This window comes from Psittacula echo (genome assembly GCF_963264785.1).
Source record: "Psittacula echo genome assembly, chromosome: 7".
Classification (NCBI taxonomy): domain Eukaryota; kingdom Metazoa; phylum Chordata; class Aves; order Psittaciformes; family Psittacidae; genus Psittacula; species Psittacula echo.
In genome coordinates, this window is record NC_137740.1 from 58519915 (window position 1) to 58534399 (window position 14485).

Here is a 14485-nt window from a genome sequence, read left to right on the forward strand (position 1 = left end):
AAACACGGATTGTCACACTGTGCTGAGGTGCTCTTCCCAGCAGGATGCTCCCTACCAGTTAGCGCTGGTGCCAGGGAACTGGCACCTCGCTGAGCTCTGATTTCAGGCACCAGCAGCAAGGTGCTGCAATCCCTGCCTGTGCTGAGGCTTTCAGGGAGATGCTCTATAGGACTTTGCAGGCTGGTTACCCCTCTAGTGCCAGTTTGGGAAGGGCTGCCCATGGTCAGTACCTCAGCAGGCTCTGGCTGCATCTGGAATCTCTGACTCTGGGCTTGGGATGTGTGATCACTCTGGCAGGCTGTTCCTAATGCAGCACAACCTGTACAGGGAAGTCTTCGTTGATTGCAGTCATTCCTGTGCTTGTTTTTCACGCAGGTTGATGTACATGTGTTGCGTTTTTGCCTCCCAAAGGAGGTTTGGTGGTCACCATACCAAAATCACATGCAAAAGGAAGTCTCTCAGAGAGACCAGTGTGGAGCTTCCCTTGTCCTGCCAAAGCTGCATCTCCTTCAGAAGCCGCTTCACCTCCTTACCTGAAAATCTGTGTTCCTGTAAGACAAATAAAGAAGACACCAAGAAAGCAAATAAGGGCTCCCACGGGCTGGGAGCCATGGATCTGGTAAAGCGGTCGTTGTGCAGACTTTGGAGCAGATCTGAACCCCAGATTCTCCTGGTTTGTGGAAGTGGTGAGGTGCCAAAACTGAACTCTGAAACCAGCTTTTCCCCCTGTGGATAGCCACTGTCAGTGTGAGCTGAAGAGCTCGCAGTGCCCAGGCACACAAGGTGAGATACAGCCCTGCCTGGGGGCACGTTGGCAATGGAGGGTAACGTGGTGGGAGCACAAGGTGTGGTGGAGATGGTCCCTGGGAGTTGAAATGGGGGTTCCTGCGTGCTGCAGGCATCAAAGCAGCTCCCCCAGTGCAGGCGGGAGCCTGAGCTGGCCCCCGCACTGCAGCCAGACTCCACATGCCTCTGGTTCCTTACTCATGCCTTAATCTTTTTATTCCCTTGGGGAAACTCATAAAAGTAATTGTAAAAGCTTTGGCAAGGGGAAGAGAGGGAAAGCACAGGGGAGATCTGTGCCCTGGCTGCTCCGTCAGTGCTGCAGCAGGGACCTCCTGTCTATACTCACCCATCTCCTTCCTCTCGGCTATGTTGGCTGATCAGGAAACCTCCCCTTGGGAGACTGGAGACCATGGAAACAAAATAGTGGCCCTCAGCACATCAGGTGTCCTCACTGATGGGCTGCTAGAAGTGGAGGGACACTAATGCAGGCTGTTCCAGACAACGTGTCCTTTGAGGCCACACTACCACTTGGAAAATGAGATGAGGGCAAATACTTGTTGTATATCCCTGGACAAGGGCACTGAGCTGCTGGGTATTTGATACAAGAGGCAGCTCTCTGCCTCTGGTGGCAATGGGCAGCTAAGCCAGGGTGCTTAGCATCAGGAAACGCCTCACAGCACATCAGTCTGTGAAGGCAAATGTGACCCTTTGATTGGCAGCCCTAAACTGGACTGGACTTCAAACAGGAACCTCAGCAGCAGCTCTCCGAAATCCAAGTCTTCATAAGCTGCATTTTTGGCTCTACCTAATTCTGACTGCAATATACAGGGATTCTAATGGGGCAATCTGCAAAGGGAAAGCAAAAAGAAAAGCATGAGGGGGGTGGTGGTGTGCTGTGGAATAACATCTCTGTGTGCTGTCTATGGGCCATCAGAGAGGGGATGCTGTGTTAGGTGGGCTCCTGCTCTCATCTAAAGCTGTTCTTATGCTCTTGTAACAGGTATTTCAAGCAATGGTACAAATGGGGAAGGCCTATCTCTAACCTGCCTGTTGGGCACCAAACACTCCTGCACACTTACATCCCACCGCTCGGAGGGTCTCCAGGCTAGAGGCCGCATACATCAATCTCAGAGGTATGGCAACCAAAGGTTCATGCTAAGAGGCTCTGCTTCTTCCTCCATTTCCTCCAGCTTTCTCCATTTCATTCTGCTTCTCCCTCCATTTCCGTCTGCCACAGTGTGTTGATCAGTTACCTCAGCCAAAGCACCTTCTGCATCCTTATTTCATCCCAGAGACAGGAGTTTTTTGCTGACCATTGGAATCATCCTTTGTACCTGCTTTGCAGAGGACCCCTGGATCAAGCAGCCCCCCACTGCCAAGTCTGGTCAGTGCAGGGCATCGGTGGCAAAGGTTCATCTGTTTGATTTGAGTTACGCTGCTTCACTGCCAGTTCCCTACCAGTTAAACCAGCGTGAAAGCGCTGGGCAGACAGAGCTGCTTTTCCTTGTCTGATGTGCTGATCCCACTGGTGGATTTTGCTGTGGTGGGGAGTTTTGCCAGTGTAGCTGCACCAGCAAGACTGGTTGAGTGCAGGTGAGAGGAGCTGGATGCATATCAATGGATTGGCAGCCAATACACTGTATCTCCCCCTTCAGTCGCTGCTGGCTCAGGGGTATGAAGAGTGAGGGTGTTTGCTTCCTAAGCCAGTATTCAATGCATTGTGGGTAGGGCATGCAATCATAGAATCATCAAATAGTTTGGGTTGGAAAGAACCTTTAGATCCTCCAGTTCCAACCCCCTTGCCATGGGCATGGCTAATCCCTTCTCATATCTGGAAGCAGGAGTATGTGGTGGACTTCCCATCACTGGGAACAGAGTACTCATCAGAGAACTCACTGTATGCATGTGTGGACCCGTGCCCATGTGCCCATAACCCATCGTACCTTGGGGGTTGAGGGCTTCTCTTGAGAGTGCCGAGGGACAGATATTTCAGCACCCAAAGCTTGAGCTCTGTAAACCGCAGGTCCCCAAGCATGGAGACAGTGTTGTGCCGTGGCCTGGATGTCTGTACACACTGGCTTTTGGCCGATGGCTTTTGCCACCTTGACTTGCATTCAAGCACCTTGAGAATCATCTGCTGGGGAGCTGCCAGTCGCATGCTGCTGCTGTTTGGGTCTGGGTCATGCACAGACATGCAGGGGAAAGCATTACTCCCTTCTGTCTCCTTATCTCCTCCAGAGGAATGCAGTGTCTCCTTCATTTAATGGATATATTCTGTTGCTAGGAATGGCCAGGGCAAACCAACCATCTGAAGTTACTTCTTTTGAGTTGAGGAGAGTGGGATGCTAAAGAGGAGCTGATGATTTTGGGGGTACCTCCTGATCTTTCCTTTCCCCAAGCAAACTGACAGATATTTCCTTATGTGTATATATAGGTATGTTCTGGTGTCCCCAGTATAAGAAGGATGTGGAGCTGTTGGAACAAGTCCAGAGGAGGCCACAAGGATGATCAGGGACTGGAGCACCTCCCGTATGAAGACAGGCTGAGAAAGTTGGGGCTGTTCAGCCTGGAGAAGAGAAGGCTGCGTGGAGACCTCATAGCAGCCTTCCAGTATCTGAAGGGGGCCTACAAGGATGCTGGGGAGAGACTCTTCATTAGGGACTGTAGTGACAGGACAAGGGGTAACGGGTTCAAACTTAAACAGGGGAAGTTTAGATTGGATATAAGGAAGAAATTCTTCCCTGTGAGGGTGCTGAGGCGCTGGCACAGGGTGCCCAGAGAAGCTGTGGCTGCCCCATCCCTGGCAGTGTTCAAGGCCAGGTTGGATGGGGCTTGGAGCAACCTGCTCTAGTGGAAGGTGTCCCTGCCTGTGGCAGGGGGTTGGAACTGAATGAGCTTTGAGGTCCCTTTCAACCCAAACCAGTTTGGGACCCTATGGTTCTACGACAGATTTCTCCATCTACATAGGATTCTGCCTGAAATGGTAAATACTGGGCGCTGTGGAGCACAGACCCCTGCTCCTGATGGGACCCTGACCAGCTGAGGACAGATAGGTGCTACCCAAAAGCATCTCCAGACTGTTGGGCCAGGGGTGTGCCATTGGCAGGCAGATCCCTTCCTGCTCAGACTTGCTTCCTGATCCCAGCAGTGCTGCAGGCTGGCTTTCTACAGCTGGAGCAATGCCTGCCCCGCTTTTAGGGAAGGAGAGCTGTCTGCGTGCTGGGAGAGGCCCCTCTGATCTGCATGCCAGGAGCTGCATATAGACACAGACAGCTGGATGAAAGGTGAAAGGTGTGTAAAATTCCACCCCCCGCCCCCAAGGACCTAGGAGTAAAGCTGTGACACTGAAAGCTCATGGAAACACGTCAGGCTCCACCTGGTGTAGCCGTATTTCTCCCCAGAACCAGTGGGATTTGAGAGATCATAGGCTCTAACTGTCCTGGTGCTCCATTTTGGAGCAGTCCATGTGGTTTTGAAGCAGGTTTCCAGATGATCCTTACCCTTTGCACACCGTATTGGTCAGCAGTGAAGTTCTTGTGGGCACAAACCGGGTTCATTGTGGTGAAAACCAGATCGCTCTGAGCTTGTCCCAGATGTTCTCCAGGTGTGGAGGAGGATGTGGTACCTGGTCCTCTGGGCAGCTGTGAATGACATGCATGACCCAAGTATTGGTCAGGGTGACTAGGTCTAGCTGGAAGCAACACCTTGGAGCAGCATACATGGTAGATATAGAAGCCTCAAAACAACTGTTTCAGCCACCTGACCTCCTCTGTTAGCTGATGTAGACACTGCCCTTGAGCTATGTGACCTTGAGCCCTCCATGAGCAGTGGCCTCAAGTGGGTGTTGAAGTTTAGGTCCCCAGGGACCATAGATCATCACGCTTGTGTCCCACACCTACAGCTGCAGAATGGCCTGAGCTGAAGTGTTTGCAGGTTCCTCTTTGCCAGGGCAAGGGCCAAGTGTTCCCATTGTGTGGTAGGGTCAGCATGGGCTGTCAATAACACAGGCTGCTCTTTCATACATTAGGTGTTTCAAAGAATGGCCGGAAGGGTTTTCCTCCTCTGCCCCTGTTTGCTGAGATCTCCATCAGGACAGAGAATGGGGTTTCCCTGGGGTTGCTGTGGTCTGGAAGGTAATTGCAGCCACCTGGTATCCCTTGGGAAAGCCCCTGCCACCCTCTCCTGTTGTTAAATCACCTCCACTGGAGAAGATCAGGGTGTGGGAGGTGATGGGGTTGTTCATTGGAAGCCTTTTGCTGGAGGTGAGGTGTACTCCCTGCCTCACTGCCAGCGGTGCTGCTGTGCTCAGGGGCTGGGCACTGCACACTGGCTGTGCTGAAGCCAGGCTGAACCTACCCAGGAGCTACACTGTGCCAGGGAATATCCTGGGAGCACCTCCAAACTCACCACCTTTGGGTTCTGTCCTTCTGACCTGGCAGCCTAACCAGAGAACAAATACTCAGCGGTGCCAAGGCTTCCTCGCTCCTCCTTGCCCTGCTGCAGGTCTCCTCAAATCACACACTTCCCAAAGGAATCACTAGTGCCCAGAGCGACCAGGCATCACCTCCAGCAAGAAGGGGCAGAGATGCTGAGCACAGGCTGCTGCTCTGATACAGGCATCACCTCCAGCTGGCTGGTAAGGGGCTGGGACTGGAAAAAATTCCTTGTGGAAGAAATAGAGGGTCAATCTGCAAAACCAAGGTACCACCCAGCCACAGCTTCACCTCCCAAGCACAGCTTCATGCTTTCATGGTGCCTTTATGTCAGCTGTGGCAGGACAACCAGTGCCTGACCTGATGGGGATGTGTGGGGTGAGTTCAGGCAGGACTGATGCTGTGCATCCTGTGAGCTGGGCAGTTCTGATCAGGTAGCATGGCCTGGGGTAACCATACCATTGCCAACACAGTGGGGAGCAGTTGAGTGGTGCAAGTTAGGTGGGAACTGTGGATCGGGCAAGGCTGAGAGCAGGGAGAAGGCTGGGCCATGCACCGCCTGCACTGTGGGGAAGGCTCCAGTTGGTATGTTGGTACAGAGGGACTTTGAAGAAGAAAAGTGCTGGAGCTGGGAAGACAGTGGAGAAGTGATTGATATGATGGCTGGAGAGGTGCATTTCAAGTCCTGCCTCATCTCTTTAATCTGTGCAATCACTGGCATCCTGCTAGTGCTTGTGACCTAGAGATCTCTGAGATTAATATACTCATCACCCCCGAATGTGAGACTGGAGAATTTCAGGTGTGGAGCAGGGGGAGGTGACCGTTGCTCTTAGAACAAGATCAGCTTTCTTGTGGGGCCACGCTTAGCTGCTGCCCCACACTACACTGCTGAAACTGTGTCTGCCCTGAAAAACCATGGGGCAATTGACACCAGGTCCAAAGCCATGGCTGAGACAAGGTGTACTGATAGGCTCAGGGCCCTCCTCCACTGTCTTTGGTCTGCATTGGAAAGCGTTTTCTGCTCATGGGTTCTTGTGGATAAGGTTGGACAAAACCTTGGCCTGCTGCAGAGGTCTTCTCATAGGTGTGTATTCATGAGTGCAGCACCAAACTATGGGAAACGCCAGGAGGCATTGGTCTCCTTTTCCCCAGAGGATTTTGACAGCAATGTGACTGGTTTGGAGAACCTGTCTGTCCAGGTATTGCTTTCGATGCATTCAACGGTCTGGACGGTTCTTCTATCTCACCTATCAATATCTCAGCACTTTGAGGAGAGCAGGAGGTGATGTGATTGCTATCCCACGCAGACTGCTTGTTCTCATAGCCTCTCTGCTGGGAAGAGTGCATATATTACAGCGCTTCGCTTTGTACTTTAATACTCGTGTTGGCTAAACAGGGTAGGGCAAGGGAAGGGCAGGGGCAGAGAGGTCTGAGGTTATGTGGTTGCTCCTGAGTGGTTCTTCTCACAGCTCCAGAGGGATCCAGGGAAGTCCCAGTGCCTCCACAGGGATGCTCTGTCCTTGCCGTGGGACCTCCTCTGTCCCAGGGAGCTCAGCCACGGCTCTCTGGGCTCACTTTCCTGTCCTGCCTGACATCTGCTCTCCTGAACCATGAGGAAATGCTTATTCTGTCTTTGCCCTTTTCAGTCCACAGGAGGCAGACGGGAACAGCCTGAGCAGTGGCGGATGGTGTGACTGTGCAGAGAGGTTGCTGGGGCATAGCTAAGCAGCCCGCAAAGCCTGGTGTGGTAGGAGGTCACCTGCTCCCTGGTATGGTCCATGCTCCATCCACTGCTTGTCTGGGACAAAAAGGAAGGGCTTTCCAGAGCCGCTCTGGGGATTTCCCTCACTTTGTAGTTGTGTTCCTTGTGCAGGGCTTGCTTCGGGCTTCACAGTTTTTCTCTGTACATCCTGGAGCAAAGGGTGAGGGACACACAGGGGCAGGAAGGTGTTTTTAAATACACAACGTGTGCCAGGAGCATGATGGAGCTGCTGTATCTGTATCCATAGAGGATAAAAGTGGAAAGGTGAGCACTTCGTTATATGGCTGTGGAAGGCAGCAACCCAGCTCTTTACAGCACAGGACAGCATTTCTGACGGGGCAGCAAGACCAGCCACTGAGTTTCTCCTCCCTGCAAAGAAGTTTGCAGCTCAACCACCTAGGCCTGTTCTGCAGAGGAAGCTTCAGGGCTGTGGGTTTGAAACAAGGTTGTACTGTCATGGCAATGTGAGTGAGAAATGCTCCTACAACAGACGGCTGCTGTGTGGGTATGCTCAAGGGGCACTGGGTAGGTGCAGATGGAGAGAGGGGATGATTTTAGGAAGCATCTAGTGAAGGAAGGGATAGCTTAACGGGGGTTTCTCCATCCTTCCTCTTACCCCAGTGGAGCTGGTCCCTGCTGAGCAGCTTTCCCACAGCCACAAAGCTTCTGCCCTGCTGTTTCCCGTGGCCTCCTTGGGAGGAGATGCTGGAGAGGAGCCATCGTTCCCAGCTCTCTTTGAGAGCGTTTGCTGTTTGGTAGAGCAGAATGGACAGTCCTTCAGCCCCAAAGAAGAGCCCCTTTGAGCTGCTTCTAGAGGACGAGATCCTTCTGTGGCAGCAGATGTGGGACTGATTGAAGAAGTCCATTTGCTTGTTGGGATTAGCCATAGAAAACTTGATGACGATGCACTACCATGCTATTTAACTCCAAATGGGTAGGATTTGTGACACCTAATGCAGGGCCCACAGGAGAGTCTCAAAAGCAGAGCGAGCTCCCAGGCTCCCAAGTCTGTGGTGATGCCTCAGGCAGCAAGCCACGCTCTCACCAGGGCTGAGCAGAATGGATCCAGGGCTGGCTTCAGCTTCTTCTGTAGTTCATGAGGATGTGAAAGCCCTGAAGCTTAGGTTCTCAACACAACATTACTTCTCATGAGATGAACTCTGAGCATGTCCCTCTTAAGACAGGAATGTATACAGTGGAAGCTGCGAGACAATGGCACATATGGAGGTAAAGTCAAGTCTTTGGTGGTGTGCTGTTGGTGGGTTTTCTTTCACTTCCCTCCCTAGAGGAATGCTTCACTAGTGAGCTACAAGCACTTGCAGTGTGGTTCGGAGCAGTCTGCAAATGTTTTGCCCTGACATTGCTTTCACATGGGGTTTTACAAGGTGCTTGTTTGTGAGTGTGGAGGATTAGGGGATCAGGAGCCCCTCCACAGCTCCTCTTTGCCACACTGAGCCCTCAATAAAGAGGTCAGCTGGAAGTCTGGCTCATTTTTAAGCAGCATACCTGAATCCCTGGAGCATTTTGGCGTGGTTGCTGTGGGGACTGTGTGGGTCAGAAAGAGGTTGCTCCAGTGCACTGAGGGTGAGGAGTAAGGGAAAATGCAGGGATGCTCGGAGGCCCAGAGGGTTGTGTGTGTCTGGGAGAAGACAGTACGGCAGCGCCGTAAGTTCTTTTATGTACTCATAAGCCTCCTTACCTTCCTTATGGCAAAGGATTTGGTCCTGTTTTCTGAGAAATAAGTAGGAGTTTTCCGCTTGGAGTCCATGAGAGCTGGTCTGGGAGCACAGTTTATGTAAAGGTTTGGACCCCTTACCCATTGTCCTATCACTACATTCCCTGATGAAGAGGGTCATCCCATCACAGGTTTGCGTAAAGCGGCTGGTGCTTGCTGCAGATGTGAAAATAGCATCTGTAGGGGCCCTGCTGCTGTGTCCAGAGCATGTGTGATGGTGCAGCTTCAGACGCTGAACCCAAGACACAAGGACAGTGCTATCTACTTCGTATTAGCCAGCTGGCTGGGGGAGCTTCTCTATGCCCCGTTTGTCTCAGGAAGAAGATGCTAGTAGCTGGCAATGTGGTTTTGGGTGTTCAGTGGAGAGGTGCCTATATTGAAGAGCAAAATATGGTTGCTCTTGTACATCCCTGGCTTTGGTAAAACCGCGTGGGTTTGAAGTAAATACAGAATTCCTTTGTCAAACACCATTAATAGCTGAAACTGGTGCATATGAAGTGCTATGAGTAATCTTCTGCCTTTCTGAAGAAGTGTTTCCTTCCCTAGAAACTAGGGACTCGCAACAGATTCCTGCAGCATTCGCTGGGTAAGCGGCAGGGAGATAACAGAGAAGGTCACCATCGGTTGCAAAGGAAGGCAATGAAAAGTGAGTGTCCTGAACTAAAACTGTTCCTGGACGTCACTGGCCATGGATTGCACTCACACTGTTCTATTTATAAAAGCCCTCTGGCCATCAGTGACGTGACCCTTCCCTCTGCACCCTGCACAAGAGAAACCCTGAACTGATTAGGAACAGGAAACAATAGAACTCACCAACCACAAAGTAAGCAAGCAGGGATGGTGAGAAACGCCTATCTCCCACTGACCTCTATCCAGCACGGTAATCACAGCCGATCACTGCAGCCACTGGGAATTTACAGCTTTCAGGGGGAAAGTATGTTTTTAAGTCGGTGCTGTCAAATTGTAGTGAATATTTTCAATGCAGCCTCTCCCAGCAGGGCAATAGGGTGGCCTCAAGTGCCAGGAGATACGTTACTGACACCATCTACAAGTAAAAGAAGACTTCAGGCCTGATCTTGGGTAAGGAGCTGCTCTTCTTGCCTGCCCCATTGGTGTGCAGAGAGCAGCTCTGGGCAACGGATGTTCCTCTGGTGAGGGTAGCCATAGGGGCTTTATCTAAACTCAGCAGTTATGTGTGATAATGAACGGGGAAGGTCTTTAATGTCTCTTCCAGGATCTGTGGTTTGCTTTGCCTGCTTGTTTTCTCTGTCTATGAATATTCTGACCCCGGCTTCCACCCTCATCTGGATCTTTGTGTTGCGGTGATCATCTTCATCAGGACTGTAGTGATAGGACAAGGGGTGATGGCTTCAAACATAAACAAGGGAAGTTTACGTTGAATATAAGGAAGAAATCCTTCCCTGTGGGGGTGCTGAGGCGCTGGCACAGGGTGCCCAGAGAAGCTGTGGCTGCCCCATCCCTGGCAGTGTTCAAGGCCAGGCTGGACGGGGCTTGGAGCAACCTGCTCTAGTGGAAGGTGTCCCTGCCTGTGGCAAGGGGTTGGAACCGGATGAGCTTTAAGGTCCCTTCTATCCCAAAGCAGTCTGTGATGCTATACCTCTATGATAGGGTATTTTCTGCATTGGTGGTCACTCCAAAGGTTGCCTTCAGTAAAGGAGAAAGTTTTCAGGCCAAGGGTGGAAACCGAGGTTGTGGTAAGATCTGTACAGTTCTGTGTCTTTACCAGCCTTCTGATCATGAGGCTGAAGAAACCTGCCTTGCCTCCATACAGCCATGTGTAGGCCGCTTGTTTCTCCTACCATCCTTATGCTACTGCTCCTAATGGGTTTTCAGGAGGGCTGGATAAAAGGGAGAGCTTCAGAGAAAGAGATGCTAAACCCAGAGGTGATGGATTTCACTCCTTCAGCACATCATCAAATAGATCCCGCTGCATAATGAGCCCCTCTGAACTGCGGGTCCATTAATTTGTATGTGTGGTTTTTGTTTAAGTTCTCCTTCCTCTTTTATTTGAACTGTGAGTAGCTTTTAACTGTCTTTGAGATGGAGAACTAGGAACAAATGTTGCCCCGCAGATTTGTCCCAGTCTCCTTGGTTGAATTTGCAGGGAATTTTACCTTCTGCCCTTTAGATTATCTCTGCCATTCCCTTGTAAGTACAAGCTGAAGCATCAATCCAGGCTGATAAACCCAAATCCTGATTTCTCTTTTGGAGCTCTAGTGGAAGGTGTCCTTGCCCGTGGCAGGGGATTGGAACCGGATGAGCTTTAAGGTCCCTTCCAAACCAAACCATTCTGTGATTCAGAAAGAAGCCATTTGTGAGAGAAGAAAACAAAAGCAGATCCTTCAAGAACTGTTTATTCAGAGCAGACAGGACAAGGCTGGGAGAAATATCAGTTGTGACCTTCCAAAAGTTGATTTAGAACTTTCAGTTATGGAGACAAAAGAAATATTCTCTAAATATAACTATGTGTTACATACATATATACATGGACCTCACCGGTTTAACAGTCACGTCGGGATGTCCAGGTTTGGGAAGAGCACAGCCAGAGTAAGCAATCCAGAGAGCATTTCTAAGCAGCCTAAACAGTCCAAAGTATATCCCTTTCTCTATATCTAATCACAGCAGTGTTCTTACAGGAATCAGAACCAGCATCTCCTACAGCTGCACTGGGATGATAGTAAAATTAAAAAGCAGAAGACATAGGCAATGTCCCCCTTCATCCAACACAGTGATCTCAGTGGCTTATGTGAGGCCCGAGAGGTAAGCTTGACACCAGAAAGGCTCATTGCTTGTTGTCTTTTATTGTTGTATCATTATTAATAGGAAGTTAATTATTTTAAGGATGTAAGCAAGCTGTATAATTGATATACACTAAAGAGCACAGGAGGATTCTATACAATAATTTAGATGCATTAAATAAATAAGACAATAATAGCAGCCTTCTACAATGCAGGCTACACGTAGGTTTACTTCGGCTTGAAGTACCCTGGTCTTTAGTACACCTACAGGAACAGACTTGCTCCACAAGTGTTTTAAAGAAACATATCTATAAGATACATACGTAAGAGCGTCTAAGGTTAGGATGAACGTTTTAAAACTCACTTTACCACGGTCTCCACATATCTAATGACCCCATTCTAGGGTTGTTATGGGAAAAATTGGGCTGCAGCACCTGTCTGGGAGATGCAGCATCAGCCTGGCTGAAAGCAGACGGTGGTGGCAGCTGGAAGGAGTTTTTAGAAGCCTGCTTGTTCTCCACAGCATAGAAACGCTCCTGTGATGGGTTTGTGCCCCGAGTGCTCCCCTTAGGGCTCAGGGAGCCTTTTGGTGTCAAGAAAGGCTGCTGAGATGGGCTCAAAGACCTTAATGCTGCTTTGCAGGCATCTTCGCCCGACCTGGGCAAGGATTTGAGCAGATGGTTCAAGAGGCGCGCCCCGAGGGTCTTGTCCATCCACTCGCAGGTGAGGAGGAGGTTGTGCACCTCGTGCATGCACTGGATGTACCCGGTGCTGTACCGCTGCTGGGCTTCCAGACCCACTTTGGAGTCGGCTGCATTGGAAAGGGAACAAAGGGGGGTTGGCGAGCAGCCAAAGCTGCCCAGTGTGTTCCTGCTTAGAGGCATTCACCAGGTCCTTTTAGCAGGGCTTGTTGTGGTAGGATGAGGGGTGACGGTTTTAAACTAAAAAAGGGGAGATTCAGGATGGATGTGGGAGGGAAATTTGTTGCAATGAGGGTGGTAAAACACTGGCACAGGTTGCTCAGAGAGGATGCACCATCACTGGAGATGTGCAAGGCCAGGATGGATGTGGCAACCTGATCTAGTTCAAGATGGCCCTGCCCATTGCAGGGGGTTGAACAGGATGAGCTTTGAAGGTTCCTTCCCACCCAAACTATTCCCATTCTATGATTCTAGGTTTTGCATATACACAGGTGGGCTCCTTGGGGCTCATTGCTGAAGCTGACTGGGCTTTACTCTAAGTTGAATCGTTTGCAGGGCTTTGGTGGGCACCAGGCATCCAACCAGGGTCAGCCCACCACAAAGGGGAAGGTGACGCAGGGCAAAACCAGGCCGAAAAGCAGAAATTTGCTCTGGAAGGAAAACCTCACCTTCCGCGAGTTAACCAGCGCCCGGCTCCATCTCCCCATCTAGTGGAGAAACCCAACCCGAGCAGCCGGGCTGGCCTCACCGCGTTTGAAAGATGCTTTTGGATGTGCTCGCAAGGTGGGGACCAGGCACTCACCCATCAGCTTGCTGCTCTGGATGTTCTGGAGGTGCTTCACCGTCATTTCGAGGATGTCTGCTTTTTCCAGTTTAGACTGCTGATAGGGAAAGAGTGCAGCGGTTAGAATGGTTTGTACCACATCCAGAAGAGAAACCTCTGCCCCCCCCCCAACATCTCCCCACCAGCAAAAAGATAAAAAACAGCATAAAAATGAGCACTTACATCCAAGTGAAACGCACCCACAACCGTCTCCTTCAGCTGGTCCAAGCAGTTATTAATCCTTTCCCTTCGCTTCCGCTCAATGAGGGGTTTCCGTAACTGGCAAGGAAAAGAAAAGGAGAGGGGCAAAAATGCAGTTGGTGTTTGTTCGTCCCATCTTTGCTGCAGTTCAGTGAGGGCAGAAGGCCCCATCCCCTGCATGAAGCCAGTGCAGGGTGGCACAATGCTTGGCAGGGGCAAGAGATAGATGGAGAGTGTGCGTATCTAACTCTGGAGCTCATGGCCTATCGCTTACATACTCTAACCTCCCTCACTTCCATGCATCTTAAGCAGAGTTTACCCGAAAGAAACACAGAGGAGCTTTTCTAAGGTGGAGAAAGGAAGCAAAACAAGCACCCACATCGGTTAAACTCACAGAAAGCATCCTAAAATGACAAAGCAAGTCCCCTTTCTCTTTCCTAGAGGATGCCCATAGCCCCGCACTCATCAGTCGCATGCCCCATGTCAGCAGCCAGGCATGTGGTTGCTGTTGCCGCGCTGCGACTGGGACCTACCTTCCTCTCCTCCTTGGTGCTGGCTAGCTTGTGGGTGCTGCTGGCGGTGGCTGTGGCAGTCATTGTAACCCAGGCACTGGGAAGGACGGGATGGGATGGGCAGGAGGCAGTCAGGCAGTGGATCGCTCCCGTTCCCGCGATGGGCTCTTTGCTGCTCCGCTGCTCCTGTGCTGTATTTATAACCCAGAATTAGCATGTGAAAGGGGACTTGCCTTGGCGGGACTTCTTTTCCCACACGAGGGGTCGAGCCCGGAGGTTTGTGGCCATCAATCAAAGCTGACAGGTCACTGCTTCTTCACAATGACCGAGCCGCCCCCCCCAAACGGCGACAGATGTCCAGCCTCTGACGCCGGGCTTTGGAGGCGGCTTTTGTTAGGGAAGAAGGGAAGGAAAATGGGCGCGCTCTGAGCAGCTTGCACAGCCCCTTGCTCAATTTGCACACATTCCCAGGGAAGGAAACAATAGCCGGGAAGCGGTTGAGTTACACCTGGGAAAATGCCTTCTGCCCAGCTCTCCCCCCTCTGCCTCTTGCAGCGTTGCCTATTTGTACCTGCTAATCATTTCACATCTGTGAAGAAGACTTAATTTAATCATCAAGTACTGGAGCCAGGAGTTCCCGCTCCCAGGGATTATTATTACAAGGTAATGTTGATCGATTAAAACCTGTTGACAGCAGATACCCGTAGGAATGTGGTTTTGATCACAGACATCCTCAAGGGAAAACACAAAGACTTTATTTTCCCTTTGGGACC

The 14485-nt window shown here is 50.9% G+C and overlaps 1 protein-coding gene across 1 annotated transcript; it reads right to left on the minus strand.

Annotated features, from left to right (window-relative positions):
- Positions 1-11840: 11840 nt before the first annotated feature.
- On the minus strand, positions 11841-13796 carry LOC308224431 (transcription factor HES-4-A-like; the record flags this gene model as incomplete). The annotated part of the gene is made up of 4 exons (XM_080624336.1): positions 11841-12286; positions 12979-13057; positions 13183-13278; positions 13734-13796. The coding sequence occupies 4 exons, from the start codon at positions 13794-13796 to the stop codon at positions 11841-11843; spliced, it is 684 nt and encodes a 227-aa protein (XP_080480462.1).
- Between the last annotated feature and the right edge of the window lie 689 nt (positions 13797-14485).